Raw genomic sequence first — 23,473 nt, 5'->3', positions numbered from 1 at the left:
AAGAAATCTATTTGAGATCTTTAATCTGATCTTTTACAGTAATTCTGACAACATGAGTCGCTTCCAGTGGGCAATGACTTCTACCTGCCCCATGGGGTAACTCGATTGGGGATATCTGCACCAGTTGATAATAAAGAGTACATTATGTACCATGGCACCACTAGAGCGAGTGCTGTGAGCATTATGATATCAGGTTTTAAGCAGAGTTCAGATGGGATGCTGGGCCCTGGCGTCTATCTCAGCAGGGACCTGGAGAAAGCCAGCCGCTACCCTATAGGTCACCCCGAGGAAGACAAAGTTGTCATTAGAGTTAAAGTTAATGTGTTAAGTAAAGTGATAGTCATTAATTATCAAGGTCACCCACTTAAGAAAATGTGGCAAGCGCTGTATGACACCGCTTGGGTGCCACTCAATTGTGGAATGGTGAAGAGCGGTTTAGAGGAGGATTGTGTGTGGGATCCTAAACGAATCGAGATCATTGATATCATCAACCCAGTCTTACGCCCAGCCCCAGGTGGGTGCAGTGCATGGGGCTACATGTGAGCTCTGTCAGCTTTAAAAATCCAGATTGTACATTCAAATGTATTTTTATATCTGAATGTATGAGAACATCCCATTTACTGTGTTTGGGTAAATATGAGTCACTGTATGAAAAGAGTTAATTCATCTTTGCTTCAGCTTCCACCCACAGGGACTAAATTAAAAATGAAAAGCTACTGTAGCTGTGTAAGGTTGTTTTGTCCTGTAATGAATTAGTGTGTGACAGCGGTTCGGATGACGGATGGAGTCCAGGATCATTGCCTAGAACTGTGTAAAGTTCATAATTGTACAAGTGAATAATACATTTTAAAATTGTGTAAAAACAATAAATAGCCACTTCCTGTGTGTAGAATATGGGATGAGTGTAGTCATTCATCCTACCATGTAAGAACATTGATCACTGTTGTTTCTGTTTTAACGGTCGGTCGGATCTGACATGTGCCGGGTTCTGGAGCAACATCTAGTGACAACAAGTAAATAATACAGTCTAAGGAAATACAGAACATTGTGTAACAATTCGAGACTCTGGCCTCTGGGGCACTGTGACGTTTTGTCTTATTCAGTGTGTGTGACGTTGCTTCCTGTTCCTTGTTTCCTGTTTGTATCCACTGTATGTCACATCCACCTGCTGCCATTTTTTATGTATTTAAGGGCTTCCACCACTTTGTTGTTTATTGCCATTATTCTGGTTTGTAAATGGTTCCTCTCTCTCACCTGGTTTGTACTTGTTACTGTTACTCAGTTTATGTTTAGTTTTATATTCCCTATTATGGAAGTAATCTTATCTGTCTAAGTTATGTTATTTCTTCTGGTGCCTCTAGTTGTTTAGTATTGGGCCTATTCTGTGTTAGTAGGTTCATATCTTTGGTTATAGTATTTTGCATTGCAGGGATTTGTTATTTGCTTCCATCCAGTCTCACTGTGTTGTATTTTATTGTCTTTCATTTCTTTTAAAATGTATATTTTTATGTTTTGCAAATAGACAGATGAAGAATATGACAATGTCACCAATATAAAGCATCAACATCTCTAAACCTCAAATTTTAGCATTTAGAATTCTGGAAGATTCAGTTCCTAAATCATGTTGACCTGGAAAGAGAATAAACCATGCATTAGCATAACACACACAACCTAATTATGTCTTTCATCCAACGAGAGAAAAGACTTGCATGTAACATGAGGCACCTGGAATTAGACAGGGAAAAAGGAAGCACCTTCATTAGATGGGAAAACGATAAAATGAGAGAGAGAGAGAGAGAGAGAGAGAGAGAGAGAGAGAGAGAGAGGGCAAGGGAGAAAAAGGGGGGAAAATTGTGTCTAGACAGTCAAACAGCCAAATTACTGGCACTTCTCTGCAAAACGCATAAAATTAGGTTAATTAGGTGGAAAGTGTATTAGACAGTGTCAGCAATGAAGCAGAGGAAGAGTTCTAGGAACTACTGGAGTGTGTGTGTGTTCACTGCATGGATGGAGCATCAATGGTCAGGACACAATGTTTCCCTCATCCAAGTGTTATTTGGTACTGAGTCATAGCACCTGGACCCTTTTTCTTTTTACTGTAGGTCAACCTCCGTATGTGATGTATTTTACGAATCCTACTTCATTTAATTAGATTTCCCATAAAATGTATTGCTAGTATAAGTTTTAAAATCAGGAAATACATATTACCAAAAAGATTTAATTGGTTAAGATATATTTTTTATTCAAATTAGAACACATACTGCCTGTTTTAAAATGTTAAAAATGTTAATATGTTACTGAAATTGGAAAAAATAAATATTTACATTTGCAATTTAATTTGTTTTATTAGCTCGTTGTTACCTGATTTACATCTATAAATTCAGGAAATTTACATTGTAACAGTATGATATTGTTCTTATTGTTCCCTGCTTGATGTTTGGGGAGGTCCACAAATGCCGCCCATCCCCTCAGAACCTCACAACCCTGATGTTCTCCACCTCATTGGTTCGCGTCGTTTACTCTAAATGAGGAGATAAATGTTTTCTCTAACGTGATGCCTCGTTACCGACCACATGGGGGCACGCGCGTCCTCCGCCTGCCTCGCCTCCCACCTCTTTCCTCATTTCGAGCCTTTGCCAAATCCCCTCCTCCTCCCTCCCTCTCCCTGCCAGAGGCTGCTGTCGGGCCGCGTAGGGGAGCATTCATACCCCGCTGTCGGCGTTTAGCGGATGGGGCTTTCAGCTTGAGCCGGAGGGAGGAGGAGGAGGAAGATGAACGGCACCCAGTGCGCCCGTAAGCTGGCTCGGCGGTCCAAGTCTGCCCTCCTCGTCGCCGCGCTGGCCGTGCTGCTGGTCCAGACTCTCATCGTGTGGAACTTTAGCAGCCTGGACTCCACCGGCGGCGACAGAGAAGCCCGAAGCCGGGAGAAGAGAGAGGACCGAGGCGGCGGAGCCAACAAAGCCGGCGGGGAGCCCCCGCGTCGGGGTCTGCGGAGAAAGGACGACCCGCCGCTCGGGAAGGCGTCCGCTCGCCACAAGCTGCAGGTATGTTTAAATCGCACCTGCCTCGTTATCTGCGATCAGTTGCATTAGATCTCTGCACGTGCATGGCCGGAAAACGAGCGTCGGATCCCCGGGGGAGCCCGCATGGAGGCTCAGGAGAAGATGCTGCTGTTGTCGAGGCGTTCGCATCCACGCCGCTGCCGCTATTGTCTCCTGATCAGGAGGCCAAACTTAAGTTCAACATCTCCGAATGGAGGCTCGGCCACAGGCGGGTCAGACGTGAATCAGCTCCCGAGAATCCTGGCTATTGTTTGGGTGCTGGTGTGAAAACATCCAGGGGACCTAGAACACAATGGAGCAACTTCCGCCACAGTTTACAGCTGATTTCTAATTGTTCTGCTCAGTCAGTAATACCACGTTGTGGAAATGGCTTTAAGCATAATGAGCAATAGGATGGAATGGATGAATATGTCCTTTTTACAATGTAAAAACATCAGTGGTGTGACCTGTGTGTTCTAATCTAGTGTAATGCTACACAACAACTGCTTGAGTGTTCTCTGTCAGTGAAGTAGTGCTTCAGAGCACGAGGAGCCCTTTAGTTTTAAGGTGATCTGATGAAGATGAAACATTGTCTTGGATGTAGCAGCTGTTTTTCTGTTTCTGGTCATTCACTTCTGTTGGACATTTTTTGTGCACAGTTTGGTAATTGCATTTTTTCTACATCCTGTCTTTAAATTAGTGTCTAGTGTTTGGTTCGGACAGTTTTTATCTTTTCCAGCAACTTGACTGCAGGGGTCTGTGTTTACAAGTGTGTGTGTGTGCTTTTCATTGGAGTGGGGCCCAAATCCTTTTTTTTTCTACCAAAGTGGGGCCCTATGGTCACTTATGGGGCCCTTTGGATTTTAAGGCTGAGGTTGAGGTTTGGTTCAGATTAGAGCAAAAGTTAGGAATCTGCCCTTATTTGTGATGGTTAGGGTTAGGGCAAGGGGCTAGGTAGGCATTATGTCAGTGGTGGGGCCCCACTTTATAGCACTGTGTGTGTGTGTGTGTGTGTCTACTGATAGCTCCATGTCTGTTGACGTCCAGTTGCTTGTGTTTGCAAAAGTTACAGACAGCGCCAGAGTTGCACAACTCTCACATTCATTATACACACACACACACACACACACACACACACACACACACACACACACACACACACACACACACACACACACACACATAAACAGTCGTTTTTCACATCTACGTGGAGACTCACCAACTTGGTTTATGGTCCCCACGTCAATAGAAAAACATGTACACACACACACGAACGTAAACACACACTGACCACATGTGCATTAGCGCCGATCCACATCCTATCCTAACAGCCAGGTCAGATCAGATTAGAGGATTGGTTCGGATCAAGTTCTTTTGATGGGATTTATAGTTTATAATCTAGTTTAGATTGTTCAATAATCCCTAAATAGTGTGTGTGTGTGTGTGTGTGTGTGTGTGTGTGTGTGTGTGTGTGTGTGTGTGTGTGTGTGTGTGTGTGTGTGTATGCTCATGTACTTCTATCTTTGTGGGGACCAAGTTTCAAACCTTGAAGGTGAAGACGTTTTTGAAACATGGAAAGGTTGTTAGCGTTTTTATTGACTTTTTTTTATTTAGGTGAAAAATAAATAACCAACAGTCATCAGTACCGTAATGAGTATGTTTATATAGCCTTTACCGACTTTAGAAATGCTATAAATGTTTCAGATTCATACTCTGTCCTCGATGATAGCTCTAATAAAAGTGACGGGAGAGTTAGGTGGTGTAACAATGATATGAAAGGTGATGCATTGTTCCCCAGGTGGAGCAGACAGGTGAAGCTGTGAGCATCAAATGAAATTTAAGCATCATACAGAAATGTCACCATTGCAGCAATTAAGCTTGAATCAGTGATGCTAAGCTGTTTTATACCTCTATCTGTTAAATTCCAGCTGGTACCCAGGTTGTTCTGTCAGTTTTGCCAGATTTCATATTATCTTTATTTCAGTCCATCTGGCTCCAGCTCTATTTTCAGCCCATTTCCTGGGGGAGATAAAATTTTCTTCTTTTCTTGAGAGATCTTGATTAGATCTTCTAACTAGAGTCTCAGTTGTTTCCTCTAGATTTATTTCGCAATGGTCTCTGCAAATGATGCAAAAGTGGCTCTTGTCTTGGCATCTTGAGATAATGAAACATTTCACCAGTGTTTCTTTATGGCTGTTCACTAACTGACAATATAAAATTGTTCTAAGCTTCTACTCCATTGTTAATCTAGGTTTGCTTTGCTCATTATTATTTACTGTTTAGCAAAAGTGCGCAGCCATCTTTTCACCAGCTGAAGCAATTATTGAGCCTTTAATTAACTACACTAATAACGTAGCATTCACTAAGTCAACATGTCTGTATTTGTGCTGATAAGGAGGAGGTAGAGGCCAAACTGATGATAATCACTAATGTTTTATTATCATCTTTCATTGCAAACCCTGTCATGACTACTATGTTCCATTTATGAAAACCCTAAACTGCTGAGAAGCACCTTTTTGGCATATAAGGTTTTCTTACTAGCAGTAATAAATTCATGGATACATGTTCCCACAGGTACTGGGCTATAAACAAACACATACTGTGAGTCTTCAGACGCCATGTACAGCCTGGTGAATAAGCTCCTTATTGCTTTTCATGGCTGCATTTCTCTCTCTTTCAAATGCACAACCGTTCACTATGAGCCATATGTGACCAGAGACGCCTGACTGCAAAGTCAACATCCCATATGACAAAAGAGACATACAGAACTCTCATTTATGAATAACTTGGTCTAATTTCCCAGTAAGTGGCTTAAGGGAAACAAACTGCAGCAAGGCTGGAGGAAATTGTTATCAATTAGAAAAACTAGCAATACACAGATATTTTGTGTGTATTGCAGGAAATTATTCAGACTCTTACTTTGCATTAATTTAGGAGCCTGATATTGTGTTAGATTATTTTTTGTTTCATATGACAGGCTGGATTTGGGTCATGTGGGTGTAGTAGTGACAGAAGCTATAAATCTCACCTACACTCAGGTTGAAAAGAGGAGGAGACAGGAGGAGAGTCGGGAGCTGTCACTCTTGTTGACTGCTTAATAGCAGACTATGTACAAAACATGTTTCTATCTAGTGTATGCAATGGTAATCTGCAAAAAGACACATAAAATACACAAAGTAGGCTACGTCATACAATCAACAGAACCCAGAAATGACTATAAAACAGAACAACTGCATTTTCAGAAGCACAGTTGCCTTAATTTTTAAAATAGAAACTGCCTGCTCTGCCAAACGGAGTATCTGGACAAAACAGGCTTCAGTCAGGAAGCTGATAAAAAAACAGACAGTCAGGCTAACAGAGTTTTAATCCTCTGCAGAGCCAGGGGAGGAGGAGAACCTGGCAGCAGAACGATCATCTCAGTAACACCCTTCTAATGACGGAACACCTGCAGACGCAAAAATCAATTCCACCCAAAATCCAAGTGAAGCTGCGAGCGTGAGTCAGTGGTTCAGGCGGCTGCGCTGTGAGAGGGAGCACTGTGTCTGTCTAAATGGCTGTTTCACAGCGCTGTCAAGGGGCTCACTCAGCACACATTTAAAAAGAGCGCAGGAAGTCTCTCCTGCGTTCCTACAGTTAAAATGAGTCATGCTACCAAAATAAGAGCAAGATGGAGGAGAAATCATCACTTATCAGCTGCATGTTTCAGATTTCCAGGTCTCCATTAGTTAGAAGCACATAACTCAGTCCCTGGTGTCGCTCAGTATCCCACACACAAATGAGTGTTTTACATGTCAAGCATGGTTATCTTGTTTTTTTAGGTCAGCAAATTTAAATGACAATCTAAAAGAGTAGAATGTTCAGGCTTTGTCTATGTAAGCTTGGTCTGTAATCAACAGATGTCACAGCAACAGTTTTCCTTTCTTCCGCAGCCCCTCCACCCCCGTCCATCCTCTCACCTCCTTTAATGTCTCCTACCCTGGGCGCCTGAAGGAACAGGCTCTCTTGTCTCTTTTCTGTCGCCTTTATCATTGAGCAGCAGGAGGCCTGAAGGTAGTGTAGACAACTTCAATAAGAGCCTGCTGAGAGCAAACTGACTCACAAGAACACAGCACGAAAGCAATGACTCAGTGTGTGTGTGTGTGTGTGTGTGTGTGTGTGTGTGTGTGTGTGTGTGTGTGTGTGTGTGTGTGTGTGTGTGTGTGTGTGTGTGTGTGTGTGTGTGTGTGTGTGTGTGTGTGTGTGTGTGTGTGTGTGAAAGAGAGAGAGAGAGCATGAAGAATGATGTCTTTGTAGGTAAGCAACGGTATTTTAGCTGTGGCCAGTCTCCACGGAATACGTAACCTACTGGGAAAAACGCGCAGGATGGACAATTTACAGTTGGACTATTCTGGGATGTTTCAGTGGGAGCAGTGAACTGCTAAAAGGATGTAGAGTGAAAGCTATAGCATCAGTTCTTCCAGCAATTCCAGGTTACAGGAGACTATTATTTATGCGATTGATCAAGTTACACACAAAACCTGCACATATTTCCAAATGCCTGTGATCTGTTGAATTACTTTTTGGCCTTTTGGCTTTTCCCATTGTTAATAGGATGTCTTGCAATTATTAACTTTGTGAATTGTAAATGACGAAACCAAACGTAGTCACATATCAAGATGAAGAGTAATTCCTCCTCCTGCCACCACCCATCCCAGACATCCCACCTCCTCTAGAAGCTACAGAAGTCTACTGCTTATTAATAGCCGGTCGGTGACACCCATAAATTAAATGCAATTTCCTGGAAATGTCTTACTTAGTCAGTTATAATTGCTATAATGGATGGCAAAGACCGTTGGATAGTGAGGAGCTTTGATCCTCTCTAACCTAATTCTAGTTCCACCCTAAACTCTTGACAAGTCATAATTCCTAAAGGAAGGAGTGGCTGAAATTTTCAAACTTTTTCAAAATGTAGGTCTAATCCTCAATCTGGTCCTCACAAAAATAGCTGTTTAAGTACATGCACATGCATTCCTCTAAGCTGATATTACAGATGAGATAATAAAAGGTTGTGTGTGGAGCAGGTGGCAAGAGCTGATATTACTGGCTTCCCACAGGCAGTGTGTGTGTGTGTGTGTGTGTGTGTGTGTGTGTGTGTGTGTGTGTGTGTGTGTGTGTGTGTGTTTTGTACACTAATCGTCCTATATTCTTTCTAGGATTATCTTTTGTGTTAAAGTACCCGACAACGACACACGCACAGACACACAGGGTAAAGATCGCTTTACAGTTTTACAGTGCTAAAAGTATTTATGTTGCAAAATGCTTCCTTTTACTGTCTATCATTTGGCCAGTGTAAAATAACAGAGGTGTTGTAGATGTAGCCCTGGTCTCTGTGTCACCACTTAGTTTGAATCAACAGTAGAACCAACTCAGCGGTTCTACTTGTGTCTTTTATTGGTTCTGATTCTGTTGAGTTGAGGACAAACCAAGGCCGGAAACATAACATAGAGGAGAATAAATCATAACAGCTCAGTGGGTAGCAGCTACAAATGAACCAGCAGGTAATGGATGGAACCCAAGCTGAGGGGTAATCAAAGGTCCAAGTCCTGATTTAAATAAAAACAGTAACTCATATATCCTATGCATAGTATCTCATTAAATTGACATGAGTGTGAGCTGTTCAGAACAATTATTATAATATTATTTCACATTACTTTGTTTTTGTCTCCATAGAGTATCTACCAATCCCACCACCCAGAGGAGAAACTTCGCCTGGACAGTAACAACAATGAAAACTCAGTCCCCAAAGACTTTGACACCATTGACAGCAACAGCAACCTGGCTGCTCAAGCCCAACGCCAACGAGTGCCTGCTGCGAATGCGCGACGCAAGCTGGATAAGGCCCAAGCGCAAGGCCTCCTGGAAAAATCGGCTAACGAGATCCTTAAGTTTCCTCCCGTCCAGCTTCGAGCCGCTGGCCATGGTCACAACCAGACCTCCGTCCATAAACCCCACCCCCAGGAGCCCACCGTTCCTGTGCGGGCCAAGCTGTCCAGTCGGGATGCGCAGCTCCCACATTCCAAGAAGTCTGCGGGTTTGCTACAGCCTGGTCTGGAGTTGAGCAAGAACCCGTTGCAATGTGAGATTAGTGGGAAAGAAGCCATTTCTGCTCTATCGAGAGCCAAGGGCCGCGAGTGTCGGCAGCAGATAGTGGAGGTTTACTGCAAACACAAACAGAGGCTGCTGATGCCTGAGAAAGTGCCTCGGTACTGCCCCATAGAAGGTGAGATCAGCAGAATGCATCCAACAAATTCTATCCTGTGTCTGCATAAGTTAAGGGTTGTTTGCTGTATAATGGAAACTAGGACAGACAAAAGGGATCTGCATCTGCAACTGCCTAATATGATTATATATTGTTTTATCATAAAGGGTGACATGATTTTTGTAGTGGATGAATACAACAGTGATAAATACATTGCACTGCAAACGTTAGTATCTCCTAAAAATACTAATAGATCCATCTTAAACAGCAATTATGTCATATTTGTGGCTTTCAGACAGTCTGATATATATTACTGTTCTTTGAATCATTAATCTTTTGTATGATGTAATGTTTCAACTACACCTCAGCTGTGCAACAAATGGAATGAGGAGTTTATGATCCTCTGAATGACTTGTTGACGCTGGTCCTGTAGTTACATAAGAAGCCCAAATTATCACCCTTACACTGCCGTCCTTGGTTATGTGAATGGTTTCTGCTGAAACTCTTCCAATAATCTTGCAGTTTTTTCAATTATCAGTTTTGAGGGTGAGGAGGATGAGCGTAGCAAGCTATTAGATGTAGTTTAACTCTATTACCCTGTGAGCCCAGTACTTAATTATGTTTTCGTGTTGACATAGTTATTGATTCAGCCAACAAATGAAAGGGTGACGGCCTGAAAGACACGAGGCAAAAAGAATGGGATGAGTAGGCAACACTGCAAAAACGGAGGGAATTATTTTCCAAATTTACCCCATGAAAAACATTTTTAACCTGGCATTTGTCCATGCCGTGAAGAGGACATCCAACTGGCTGCCAGTTCTATTCAGGGACGTTAAGCATGAATGGGCACAGTGAGTCTGCTCACCAAGAAGACACTCATCCAGTATAATTACAGCCTAATTAAACAAGCACGTTGTAGTTTTATTTTTAGAATGACTGACAAATTATTTACTTGTAGTTATGCCTTCAGAACCACCCCGAGCTGTTTGAGGTTGTATCTATATAGTCATAGGTTGCTTGATGCCACACTAGTCATTATATCCACAGGCTGAGGCTGGAGCAGCAGTGGCAGAGGATTTGGTTTTCTCTGATGTTGCTCTGACGTGGAGTCGAGAAAGGAAGGGTTGTTCAGTGTTTCTGTGCTCATGCAGACTTAGGAGCGCGTCCTCGGCTGCACATCTTCACCCCTTCCTCTGGGTACTACTGTCTACACAGCAGTGCTCGACTGAGCAGTCTGATTACAGTGATTCCCACTCAGACTCACATCCCAGCAGGCCCCACAGCCCATGAAGGTCACTTATTAATCCAAGCAGGCCTCAACCCATCCCATCCTCAGCATGAGCACAATGATGGAGAAGTATTGGGCTGTCATATGGTTTGTTTATTATAATTTGTTTAGCTTATTTAGCTCAATCAGCCACAGACACAGAATGAGACACGACTTAAGGTCATGGAGCAGCAGAGAGAATGAGTATTAGCTGAGACAGGGAGAGTTAGAAAATCAGCACAGGGGTTCTCCAGGACCAGACACTAAGGTATGACATCATATTTGATCAGTGAGTTCATTAACAATCTGCTGTATTTGTCCAGGTAAGGCAAACACGAACGTACAATGGGATGAGGATCCCTCAGATGCTGCGTCAGCTGAGCCTGTAAGAATTGCCTTCGTCCTGGTTGTTCATGGCCGAGCCTCGCGTCAGTTCCAGCGTCTCTTCAAAGCCATCTACCACACCTCCCACTACTACTACATTCATGTAGACCAGGTGAGATCCATTCCCAGTTCTGTTACTTCTTTTTGAGACTATCTGGTCTGAGGCTTAAAACACTTCTCCCCTATTAGAGATCCAACTACCTGCATAGAGAGGTTTTATCGCTGGCCAGTCACTATCCAAACGTCCGAGTCACTCCTTGGCGAATGGCCACAATCTGGGGCGGCGCCAGCCTGTTGACCATGTACTTGCGCAGCATGGAGGACCTTCTGAAAATGACTGACTGGTTCTGGGACTTCTTCATCAACCTCAGTGCGGCCGACTACCCCATCAGGTGAGAGAATGGGCTGGACAGGAAACAGGAAGCAGGAAGGACGCGATGAGGACATTGTTAATGTCATGGCTGGAACTAAATGGTCAAACTAAAGCCAACCTTGATCCCCCATTAAAATGTCTTACATTTTCTCAGTATATATAATTTTATAGGAAATAGAAGTATAGAGGTTTTATAGGTCATGTCAGATAGCCGCCAAACACGCAGCACTCTGTTGAAAAAGCCCTCCGATAATGGCCACTAACCAGCAGCCTCGCAGCCGTGTTTGTTTAAGGTCTTGTGGATCAGGTTACGCGACCACAACTACATTGACTCTCAATGGACCGGCAATCTGTAGCTCTAAAACAGAGCCATTAACCGCTGCCTTGCTGCTTGGGGATTTGGGTAATCTGTAGCGTTGAGCCGACAGCTCGGGGATGATCGGTGGAGATATTGACTTCTACAGACACTGTACCTGAAACAGCAAAAAAAAAAAGGTTTTTAAAAGAGCTTTTTTTTTGTGTAGATTTTACAAAGGTTGTAGCCATGACGGAACCTTCACACTTTTCCTTTTAGCATAGTTAAATTGGAGAGGCGGCAAGCTATCAACTATTCTCGCATCAAAATTATGTTTATCCCATTAAAATTCCTTTTAGGGAGATTTGGTTTCAGGCTGTGTCCAGATCTCCATAATATTTAATTAAAAAATAAAGATGAAGGCCATTAAGCAAACTCACAACCTATACCTAATGCAGTACAATACAGTAGTCTGTAATAATGGTTAGATTACTTTACACTATGATATGATAATTTTGGTGGCTCACACACACACACGCATGGGAATACAGTACTGAAACACATTCACTCACACACTATCTGTCCTCTGCTGTCCTCCCATCAAAGTGACCGTTTGAACACCCTTCCAGCTAAAATCCATAGCGCAGCCAGAGCATTAGCACTGCACCATCAATAGCTGTGACGTCATTAAGTGTGAGTCAAAGGAACAGTTGTGTGTGTTCGTGTGCTGAGCTGATTCCCTCCAACTGTTCACAGAAGGTTGCATTAACATTTTAAATGTCAAAATAAATATTTACCAGGTTATTATCCGGGTTTGTGTATATCGAAGTGGGCAAAGTGAAATTCTGGACTCAAGTGAAAGAAACAAGGTTTACTTCTAAAGCCTGGCTGTTTGTTTGTGAGTATTAAGAGAACAAACTGTGACAAACATTTTAGTTTACAGCATATTTGAGCAGTCGTGGAGTCAATGCAAAAGTCCAGCAGCATCAGTTGCAGCGCAATGTGGGCCAACAGCTCACGAACACAAACATGCCCACAAACGACACACACATGCATGGCTGCAGTTCATCTTAACAGCTGTAATCAAATGCAATCAACGCGATGTCTGTCTGCTGTGCTGTCTGCTCACCGACACCAGGCTGGAGCGCAGCGCTCATACGCCGGGGAGTGAACGCGGTGCTTCCTCTTCAGGAAACACACTCTCAGGTTTAGGAGAAGGCTGAGTAAACTGCTCCAGCTGTCCCCAGCAGTATCGAGCTATAACTCCCCTTAATGGAAGATTGTTTTTCATTGTTTGAGAAGAGACTCGTCGTTTAAATTCTCAACCTCATCCTGCTTAGACATATGTCCATTACAGAGGAATTCACCCTTAAACACTAGTAGAATCACCGGGACTGTGCTTTGCGTGAGTCCAGTGTTTTTCCTCTCCCTGTGGCCAAATGTGGATGAAAACACTAGTCAGGTCACGCGTTATTTTCTAAGGAATCAACAAAGCATGACTTGAAAGCAAGAAAACAACACTGCAGGTATGCATGAATTCTAACAGTGTGGGAGGTGAAGCAAACCGAGACGTGCGGCGATCTCACCGCTCCTGACGCGGTTGTTGTCTTTATCTGTCTGAACCAGGTTGGTTGTGTTACAGCGGGTCACGCACAATACGAACTCACACGTTGACCTATTGGTCAGAAAAGTCCTGTTAAGCCAAAACTATCTGTAGCATAGTTCAGTGAAATCCACCTACAGTAATAGCTGAGGGGTCGACCAGATGTCACCAGAGCCATTCCACTAATATAGATGAAAAAAATCATTACGTGCACCACTCGCATGACGCTGACACACATGTCATAGCTGATCGTCTTCCGTCTGCCTTCTTTCTCCAGGACCAGTAAACAGCTGGTGTCCTTCCTGTCTAAACACCGCAGCAGGAACTTCATCAAGTCTCACGGCAGAGACAACGCGCGGTAAGACAGAGGGTCATCGAGTCATTTGTCACTGTTTAATGATTGTTTTATCGTCAATTCGATCCAACATTATTGCAGCAAGGACAGGCCTTTCTGTGTGTGGTGTGATATATGTGGCTGAAGTACCAACATACTGGCTGTGACTCCTATTGAATCCTGTGTGAATCCTATTGACTCATACTACACTATGCAGTTATGTAATACTGTATGTGCAGAATATGGGCTTTTCATGCTGAAATGAGCTAGTTCTTTGCTGAAACGCCTCACGTAGACGGCAGAACCTGTATTTATTATGTGTCACGCAGCCCCTCACATCACCTTCTGGCTTCTGATCTGTGTGCTCTCCTCCTTGGCTGGGAGGTCATGTTGTCCATGCCATGATGCCAGTGAATGCTTTTGTAATTTGGATTCATCAGATCACAGTTTTCCATTTTGCCTCAGTCTTTAAGAAGCTTCCGCCCAAAGAAGGAGACAGCATTCGTGACTTGTGTTTATATATTGTTGTTTGTACGAAGGCGTTGTGTGCTTGAACTGTGTTTGAGTCTTTTCAATAGCAACATGAAGATTAAATCATTTTAAGTCTGATAATTGAGCCTAATGCTGAAAACCCTATGTCCTCTCAGCTTCATCCGCAAACAGGGCCTGGACCGTCTCTTCTACGAGTGCGACACCCACATGTGGCGGCTTGGGGATCGTAAGATCCCAGAGGGAATTGGTGTCGACGGGGGATCTGACTGGTTCCTGCTCAACCGGCCCTTTGTGGATTATGTGGTCAACTCCAAAGACGATCTGGTCAGCAGCATGAAGCGGTTCTACACCTACACACTGCTGCCAGCTGAGGTAAGACACACAGGCACTCAAGTAGTGGGGAGCATATGAGCAGTTACAGATCAGCTGCTGCTTGATGAACTTCATCAAATCAGGGTTCCCCTCGTCCCAAATATCTTATTGCTGTTCGACCATGACTATGACACACGTGTCTTTCTTCACTTCCCCACGCATCCAGTCATTTTTCCACACCGTGCTGGAGAACAGCGCTCACTGTGAGACCATGGTAGACAACAACCTGAGGCTCACCAACTGGAACCGCAAACTGGGATGTAAATGCCAGTATAAGCACATTGTGGACTGGTGTGGCTGCTCGCCCAACGACTTCAAGCCTTCGGATCTGCAGCGCTTCCAGGTGAGCCCTCGCAAGTCTTACTTTGGAGTAGAGTCATAAACCTTGGTGGGCTCGTAGCCCTGTGAAGGCTGGCCGACTCCAAAGATAATGGTCACCCCGTCAGTCTATACCGGCCACTCTTTCTTCTTATGTGCCCCAGAGCCCGGGGACCAGAATAGCTTCGTATTCGCAAATTAGCACCACCGCTTTTACTCCCAACGTGCAGCCTTTGGCTCTCTGGAATGACAGAGCATAGGACAGCATCTGTGGTGGAGCTACTGGTGGTTTCTATAAGGAGAGCTGATCCTGGAAACAGCTGTACACTTAAGGCAGTTAGTATTTTTAGAGCTTTGTAGCTAGTTGGTGCTGAGGTTTCTAAGGTTGTCATTTTCATAATGCTGGGGTTTGCCAGCTAGAAAAGCAGCTCAGAGTCCAGGATGTACAGGTCAAATGTACAGTATATACAGTATCATTTTTTTCTTATTCCACCAGTGACCAGAGAAATAAAATATAAGATTTAGTTTATGAAATGTATAAAGTAAAAAAAGTCACATTGGTCTCTGGGCCTGTTTTTTACTGACTATGATGGTGAATATATATATTTGTGTAACGTTTATATTTAATTTTAGGCTTAAACATATTAAATTGAAGACAGGAAACTATTGATGACACTTTGTGATAATAATAATTTGAAGCACTTGTTCTAAAATTACAAATTGGACAGTTAGAGATTCTTCAATATTGCAGGTTATTTTATTTGAATGTGAACCAGAGATGTTGAATATACTTTGAACAGTAGTCTACAAAATAAGAAAATTTTCAACTAACTTGACTAATCTGTTTAATCCATAAAATAATCAGTTACCAGTAACACAACTGTTGCACATAATGGATACTAGGCATCACTGAATGAGCAGCGTATCGTAGTTGGCTGAGAGCAGAGAACATACGGCAAAGACATTTCATTTTTCATTTTTCTCTGATCTTATGATGAAGGAAACAAAAACGCTTGTAACCTTATCCCTGTAATAAGTGGTTTTCTCTGTAGTTTTTAGCTGTAAGAACACATAATGTTAGGTAACATACCCAGAATAACCCTCAGATAAGCTGTGGAGCTGAGTACAGAGCTCCGCTGCAGTCTGGGCGGTGCTCAAGGTTCTCATTATGTTGGGGTTTCCTGGCTCGCTGCTGCCGACGAGCCCACCAAGCGCTGGTTTGGTGAGGTCACACCCTGCTGGTGACATCACGGACCACGTCCTTCCTTCCTCCACTGGGCTGCATTCTCTATGAGCATGAGAATTAAGTAGTCTGGGTTATGTGAGTGTTTATAATAAACGAGGCACACATTGTCATTTAGATAAGCAGCTTCTCAGATAAGCTGTAGAATATTTATTTTTACCTTTGTGGATTATATACAGAGTTCTCCTTTCTTTATGTTGCTTTATCATTTCTGTTCCTAACTGTAACTGTAGCTTTTAATCTTGCTACACTCACTCATAGTCTTTCTTTGTCTCCTTCTTTTTGCCGACCACAGCAAGCATCCAGACCCACCTTCTTCGCCCGGAAGTTCGAGGCCAGTGTCAGTCAAGAAATAATCAGTCAGCTGGACTCCTACCTGTTCGGAGCGTATGCCCCAGACACCCCAGGCCTCCAAGCCTACTGGGAGAACATCTTTGAGCAGGAGACCGACGGCCTCGCCAGCCTGTCGGACTCCATGCTCAGCCACGTCCATGCCTTTGCTCGTATGGGCCTGTCTCGAGCCAGCAGGTCGCTGCAGGGCCACCCCAGCGACAACACTTGCAGGTATCAAAATAGATCCAAGGCACTAGTATGTTGAGGTAGCTGCATTGTGCTGTGGAGGCCAACCAGGACTAGAAGGGTGTGCGTCCCTTTCTGTGTGGCGTTCTGCCTCCGACCTGCTCTCGCCATTCAAGACATGACATTAGATCAGGGTTGGGGTTAATTAGAGACTATGCGCTGCTCGCATCGTGTGACTGGTTGTATGTGTCTCTGTTCTGTGATGGACGGGCCGCCTGTCCAGAGTGCAACCTTGCTTCTCACCAGGTGACAGCTGGGATGGGATCCAGTTCACCCGCAGCCTTTACAATGAACTGGAAGTGCAAATGATCCCACTCAACCTCATTGTCAGATCGCCATCATTTTAAAATGAATTATCACCAAAAGCGTTCATTATTATAAGCCATTTAAGCTGTTGGGTTGTATTCAGTCTCCAATAAGAAAATGAGGAAGCTGGTGCTGTGTCCCAATTCTGTTGAAGCGAAACACAGGATTTTAACTTCAGGTCCTTCAGGTCGCAGCCACCTCTGAACCGTCCACTGGGTTCTGCTCAGAAACTGCACAGTTACATTCTGAGAGTGTAGAACAACACTGGCAGACGCTATGCGTCACTAAGCTCACCACCACTGCTGTTTATGTATGTTTGCCGTTCCAAACTAAATATGACGATAACGCCAGCTTGTTCTGAGGCACAATCAGGCTTCAGTTGCTGGACTTTTCTAGCCATGTGTGTGGGTGTGGGTGTGTGGGGGGTGCGGAGACCCGCAGTAGGTACAAGGACGTACTTGTTGGCATTTGCTTGGAGATTGGTGTGTGTGTGTGTGTGTGTGTGTGTGTGTGTGTGTGTGTGTGTGTGTGTGTGTGTGTGTGTGTGTGTGTGTGTGTGTGTGTGTGTGTGTGTGCAGTTAAAACAGGACTAGTCTGTTCCTTTCAGGCAACACCCATCCTAACGTCAGATAGCTCCATCCTCTAATATATTTTACCAATAATGATAAAAATTTATTAATAATAAAGAGGTTAACTCTTCTTATTCCCAGTAAATGTGTGAATGGTTGTAATTATTCCAAACTCAGCCTGATCCTGCTCTTGCATCATTCAGTCATCTCTCACTTTGATTCTTCATATTTATTTTTCATATTTCATGTTTCATTGCAGCCAGTGGTTCAGCTGTGCTATTTGCATGTTGTTGGGTTTCTCTTGCATCAGACCGTACCTGTTTGAAAAGTGGGTTACCTCGGTGCTCGGCATAATCACTGGCTGCTGAGTTCAGACCTTCTATTAAACCACTGTTTTCCACCAATTGTTCTTCGCTGCCTGTGACAGAAGCTTAACAAGATTAATAGCTCACACCGCCCTCTGTGGGGAGAGAGACGAGCTTTAGCTGGCATAACATCCACCAGGTCTGATGAACAGGTTAATGAGCGTGTGTGTCTTTCTCAGGTACGTAGCCATGAGTCATCCGGTGTCGGTCCACCTCTACTTCCTCGCGGACCGGTTCCAGGGCTACCTGGTGCGTCATGTGGCCACTAACCGAGCCTCCACGCAGCTGGAGAGCTTAGAGACCTGGGTGACGCCCAGAGACCACTTCAGCCTGGTCAGCCCACCCCACCCCACCAACAGGCTGACACACATTCAGGTCGGACTGAAACACATGCAGTGGGTTGATGTGTTAGACATGAATGGATGCAACAGTATTGATGAAAATTAAAATTAACTCTATGTATTAGAAGAATCACCTGAATCATCACAATGAGTCAACTTCTTGATCTTCAGGTTGGAACAGACTGGGATCCCAAGGAACGGCTGTTCAGGAACTGGGGCGGTCTGCTGGGCCCCAAGGACGAACCAGTGGCCGTCCAGCGCTGGAGCCGAGGTCAGAGCAACCTGACGGCCACGATCGTGTGGATCGACCCGACCAACGTCATCGCCGCCACTTACGACATCCTGGTGGACGCCTCCGCTGAGGTGACACACTACCGGCCGCCCCTCACCCCACCGCTGAGGCCGGGCCTGTGGACGCTGCGGGTGCTGCACCACTGGAACCTACTGGGCCAAACAAGCTTCGTTGTGGCGCCGCTGGAGTTCCGACGACAACAGCCCATACAACAAGGTGAGCGGCCCGAACTCTCAGTTTAATGCACAAAGCAAAACGATTACTTCAGGTTCAGGTAGGATATGGGAAGAGTTAACGCTGCAATTGCTCCCACGCATGCAGACGGGGCAGAGGCCCTGCTGTCACAGCTGTCAACACCATGCATACTATATTTATATTCTCAGTATCCAGTCACTCACACGCACACACGGGGTCACCTCTAACCAAATTAGCCTCCTCTGGGATTAATGTTTGAATCGTCTGACCTCCCCAGACATGCTGCTGTGTTTGTGTACGGGGGATAACCACATCTAAGTAAAGCTCGGAGCACAAATAGACCGGCAGGTTATTATGGCCTGGTCTTCCAGAGTGACAGTGGCATCATCTGATGCAGAATTGTATTTTTATATCTGGTCGTATCCTCGTGTTGATAACTGGTGTTGAACCGTTTTTCTGTTAACTCTTGTGAAATCACATAGTATGGAAGATGCTGGGATGCAACCACTATTTAGACTTCTGCCTTACAAGCTTCACACTTTGCATAGATGTGGAAGTTTGTTCCTATCTTGCAAACTGTAATTTAGTCCAGGCTCATACAACCAAAGTACAGATTTTTGGTGGAAAGTGAAAATGTTCCCTCACTGTAGTGGAGCGAAATGCCTGTCTCTGGGAATCAGACTTTAGCTTTTTCTAACTCCTATTTCTGCCCCCGGTATTCAGAGGACGCGGTGCGGTTGCATGGTGGCCCAGCCAGTAACTCCTACATGGAGCAGAGCTTTCACGGCCTGAACCCGGTGCTGCGGCTGCCGGTGAGTCTGGGCGCTGTGGAGGAGGCGGAGGCCAACGCGGGTCTGACAGGGGCGCCGCTGCATCGCTGGCTGGACCGACTGCTGGCAGGCCACTGGTCCGCCTCGGATGTCTGCTCCATGGGCCCCAGTGCTTGTCCCGTCATGCAGCGGTGTCACCTCAGTGTTTGGAGCTCCGCCAGCCCTGACCCCAAATCTGAACTGACACCACCCAGAGAGGACGGAAGCATCAGGTAGCAGACGTACGGACTGAGAAAGGACAAGTGGACAGAGGAGAGGAACAAATAAAGGAGAGCTGTTCTGATTTTTTAATATATATTTATTTAAGGTTTGTGAACAGTGAAGAGGTGAAAGTAAAAGAAGATGATGGAAAAGACTCAGAATATTCATAAAGTCAGCTGCTTTTCCAGCTATTGGGGACTGTGTGTGTGCGCGTGTGTGTGTGCGTGTGCATGTGCGGGTGCGTGTGCCTGTGTGTGTGTGTGTGTGAGATCTCTATACCTCTTGTTCAAAAACAGTGAATATGTTGGGAAGCTGTACACTGACAAATTTATCAATGTTAGCCAATTAAATTAAGATGATTTAATGATTGAGGCTTTATAAAGTTTTAATTATATAAATTATGTTTTATAGTTGTTCTATTTATTTTATTTAAGACTGCTATCCTATAATTTTCAATTTTATTCAAGGTTTACAGACATCCTGGAAACACTGACTTGTTTGGTGCAGTCTTCCAGTCATAAATTGCCTTAAACATGGATAATAGTTAGACGTACTATAAAACAAGTCCTGGACATTTGTGAAGTGAGTGCAACAAAATGAAGGTGATGTTTGTTGTCAGTTGAGCAACTTGGGGCCTAAAATAAAACAAGCACACATGTTCTCATACAGAGTCAGAGTCATCACAAGTGTGTGTTTCGTCATTTGTAGCCCTAAATAAAACTATTAACTTTACAAGTAAAAATAATATATTTTACTATTAAGTACCTCAGAGGTTTACTCTAAGGAAACCAACGGTGCAAACTACCTATTAGAAATTGTATAAAGTCTCCTCTTTAAGACTAAGCATCTGTTTGACTTGTTTCTGTCCATCTAAAACATGAAAAGGAAGACGCCTCCGCTTTCCTCCTTTATCCTCTTTTATCTTCACTCATTTTATTTCCTCTTTGACTTAAAAGCTGATGTGACCATGTTGAGCAAGCAACTGCTGTGTTAGTAATTTATTAACAGAGCTATGTAAATCTAAAGTTTTTTTTTTTAGCCCAGCTGAATATTTAATATGTTGACTTTTGCAACATAAATTGTCAGAACTGATGGTAAAAGAATCAAGACTTTACATCTACAGCAGAATTATATTCATGAAGCTAAAAGTGCTTTTTAATTAGGAAAATAGTTTTTGTTTAACACCTGAACTTAATCTTTTTATTGTAAAGATTATTTCACCAATAGGATATTAAAACTACAGCATATGCCCATGAACAGTAAGCGGAGTGATGTTGTGTGCACTGCACCTGGACAGTGCTCCACAAAGTCCATTACTTCATGTATCATTTGAAAAAGGAAAAAAAGGAAAAGGAGCAAAACATACCTCTTAACAGCGATGTTGTGTTTATTTTACAAAAGGGTACAAAATTGTACAAAGGTTGAAGTGGTCAACATCATTATTACAATATTAATTTAATTTCTTGCTTCACGTGTAAATAACCAGGGCATGTTGATGGGGAAAGGTAATGGCAACTTTTCTTTGTTTATTTAAATATCAGTTCACATTTTTTTACTTTGATTTCATCTTCACGTCCCTTCTGTTTGATAAGACCTTTACCATCTGTGAATTGTTTTGTAATAATTAACAGATGATCAATTTCAATGCACCTTTGGATTTTGATGCTGCTCTGTGATGACATTGTGCCAAGAGAGTTGACTCAGCAAATATTTAGAACCAGTCTGGGTTGGACCCTAACCAGTAACCAGTTACTCATGTTTTTTGTACTGCAAAGATGGGGAAAAATAATGAATTCAATAGCTTTGTTGTTGGTAAATGAAACTGTAGCCAGTCAGATTTCAGGTCAGCACATAAAGTAGGACCAGGGTAAAATGAATGTACTGTCTCTGTCCACAGCATCCACTGGTGTAGAGCATCAGCCTCAGACTTTCATTTTAAATGTTAATTTTTTTTTAAAGGTGCCACTTTTCGATTGGTTTTGTGCTGGGCTACAATAACAACATTCAGAGGGGGAATGGTCTAAATCAGAACAACTAAACTATGAAGGCAGTGGTCAGAATAAACTTTTCTGCTACAAGACAATTAATTTATCTTATTAGCTTCATTTTAATGAGATTTGAAATGACGAGCAGGTGGTGCAGATGTTACATTACAGTACATCAGTAACTTACTGCCACTGACTGAACAGCCCAAGATGTTCAGTTTAATCCAACAGATATTTAAACCTTGTGAGTAACAGCTTCCCCCTGACAATTTATCGTCCCAGCAGCCATTTCAGCACGAGCCTAAGGGACGATACAACGTTGTTTATATTGTGTTCCTGCTCGAGGTGAATACCTGTGAATTGACAGTTAAGAGCCATTCTACTGTATGTCCAAAATATTTTTCATATGACAAGTGAATCTATGTAAATCAGTATTTTGTAAAATACATACTTGATGTACAGTTTTTAAGTTAATGATATAAAACATCCAACTCTTTTTACACAGCGCTGCTGTGTTAAGTTATGTGATTGTCTTAGAGGGTTTTTCGAGACATTTAGGTGACGTGAAATTGTTCTGATGTCGTTAAATCTCCAGATTGAGGAAAATCCCAGCTGAGAGTTTTTGTTTTACTTGTTGCCTTGTGTGTTGTTGCTTTGTGTCTCCTGTCCCAACCAGTTGTTTGGTCTTTTTTGTCTTCTTGATGCCACTTCTTTGTCTTTTTGACTGTTTGTTGCTTGTTCATTTGATCGGTTCTCTCTCTGGGGTTAGTGTTGTGCCTTAGCTGTACTCTTGCTTTAGAAAAGTCTCTCTGAAAACATGTCTCCATTGTCCAAAAACCAAAAATTGAATGAATTGTTGTGAATGCCTTATAAATGACCATAGTGGTCATTTATACATTTTTGAAAATTAAAATTAATCTCCCTTTATAATGCACCAGAGCATTTCATTTCTCTTTTGTTGCCCAGGAGAAGTTAAACTGTCAGTTGACTCTGGACCAACTGATTGTACTGTTACACTTTCCCAAATGTTGTGCTTGTTATTGCATTTTCAAACCTAAATTCTACACAATCTGTTCAAGTCTCAAAACATGGACAGATGCTCCTGCACAGAGGAACACTTCATGTGCCTGTAATGTTTGTATCTGTGTTTACAGAAGACTGCAACGGTTCCAACTGCTGCACTGCTGCAGCTGGAAAAATACAAATATGTTCAGGTTTTCAATACTGCTTCCATCAATGTGACCTATTAGTGAAGTTGTTTTTAATGTGAAAATTAAAAACAACCTCTCAACCAATGAACAAATGTTTACCATTTAACATTTATTAATCATTTTGTATGGTCTTTCAGCTTATATTTTATATATAATGGATAAACACGGAGGCACATTCAAGTCTACATTCAAAGCTCTGCTGCCCCCTTGTGCTTATTTTGTTGATGCTGCCCATCAGTTTATGTAATATGAAATATATAAAGCATAGTCAGGAGTCTGAAGTACTTACATTTCACCCCCACCACCACCTGCTAAGCAGTCTTGCAAACAGCAATTACACAAATACATTTGTGTTAAACAATGTCAACACAAGGAGTTTCCCTCTTGAGAGCATAAAAATGTAGCCAGAAGTACAGGACTCCTGTTAGTTTCTGTGGCAGCATTTAACTTTTACAGTTAATACTTTTTATGATACTGTTTTATTCTTTTGACCATCCTTATTGAATTTGCTTCTTTGGCTTTAAATGTAGCTGTTTGTACAGCTATGAATATTTTTATTTACGCATCCATATATCTGAACACCAATGTGAGGAGCTCTTACTTATCATTGGTGTGACTTCTTTCACATACACAGACTCT

The 23,473-nt window shown here is 43.0% G+C and overlaps 1 protein-coding gene across 1 annotated transcript; it reads left to right on the top strand.

Annotated features, from left to right (window-relative positions):
* The first annotated feature begins 544 nt into the window (after positions 1-544).
* On the top strand, positions 545-22,557 carry LOC114861028 (xylosyltransferase 1-like). Its single transcript, XM_029160005.3, has 11 exons — positions 545-3,044; positions 8,751-9,300; positions 10,870-11,042; positions 11,120-11,322; positions 13,479-13,559; positions 14,183-14,399; positions 14,566-14,742; positions 16,256-16,524; positions 17,959-18,154; positions 18,292-18,628; positions 19,331-22,557. The coding sequence occupies exons 1-11, from the start codon at positions 2,772-2,774 to the stop codon at positions 19,651-19,653; spliced, it is 2,799 nt and encodes a 932-aa protein (XP_029015838.1). The 5' UTR covers positions 545-2,771; the 3' UTR covers positions 19,654-22,557.
* Positions 22,558-23,473: the final 916 nt, after the last annotated feature.

This window comes from Betta splendens, chromosome 8 (genome assembly GCF_900634795.4).
Source record: "Betta splendens chromosome 8, fBetSpl5.4, whole genome shotgun sequence".
In the NCBI taxonomy this organism is placed as follows: domain Eukaryota; kingdom Metazoa; phylum Chordata; class Actinopteri; order Anabantiformes; family Osphronemidae; genus Betta; species Betta splendens.
Note: the sequence above shows the minus strand (reverse complement) of the source record. Positions and strands in the feature narration are given on the sequence as shown.

Coding starts and splice junctions, on each gene's coding strand:
- LOC114861028 (XM_029160005.3), top strand. CDS start 2,772: ATGAACGGCACCCAGTGCGCCCGTAAGCTGGCTCGGCGGTCCAAGTCT. Junction 3,045..8,750: donor CCGCTCGCCACAAGCTGCAG/GTATGTTTAAAT, acceptor TTGTCTCCATAG/AGTATCTACCAATCCCACCA. Junction 18,629..19,330: donor ACAACAGCCCATACAACAAG/GTGAGCGGCCCG, acceptor CCCGGTATTCAG/AGGACGCGGTGCGGTTGCAT.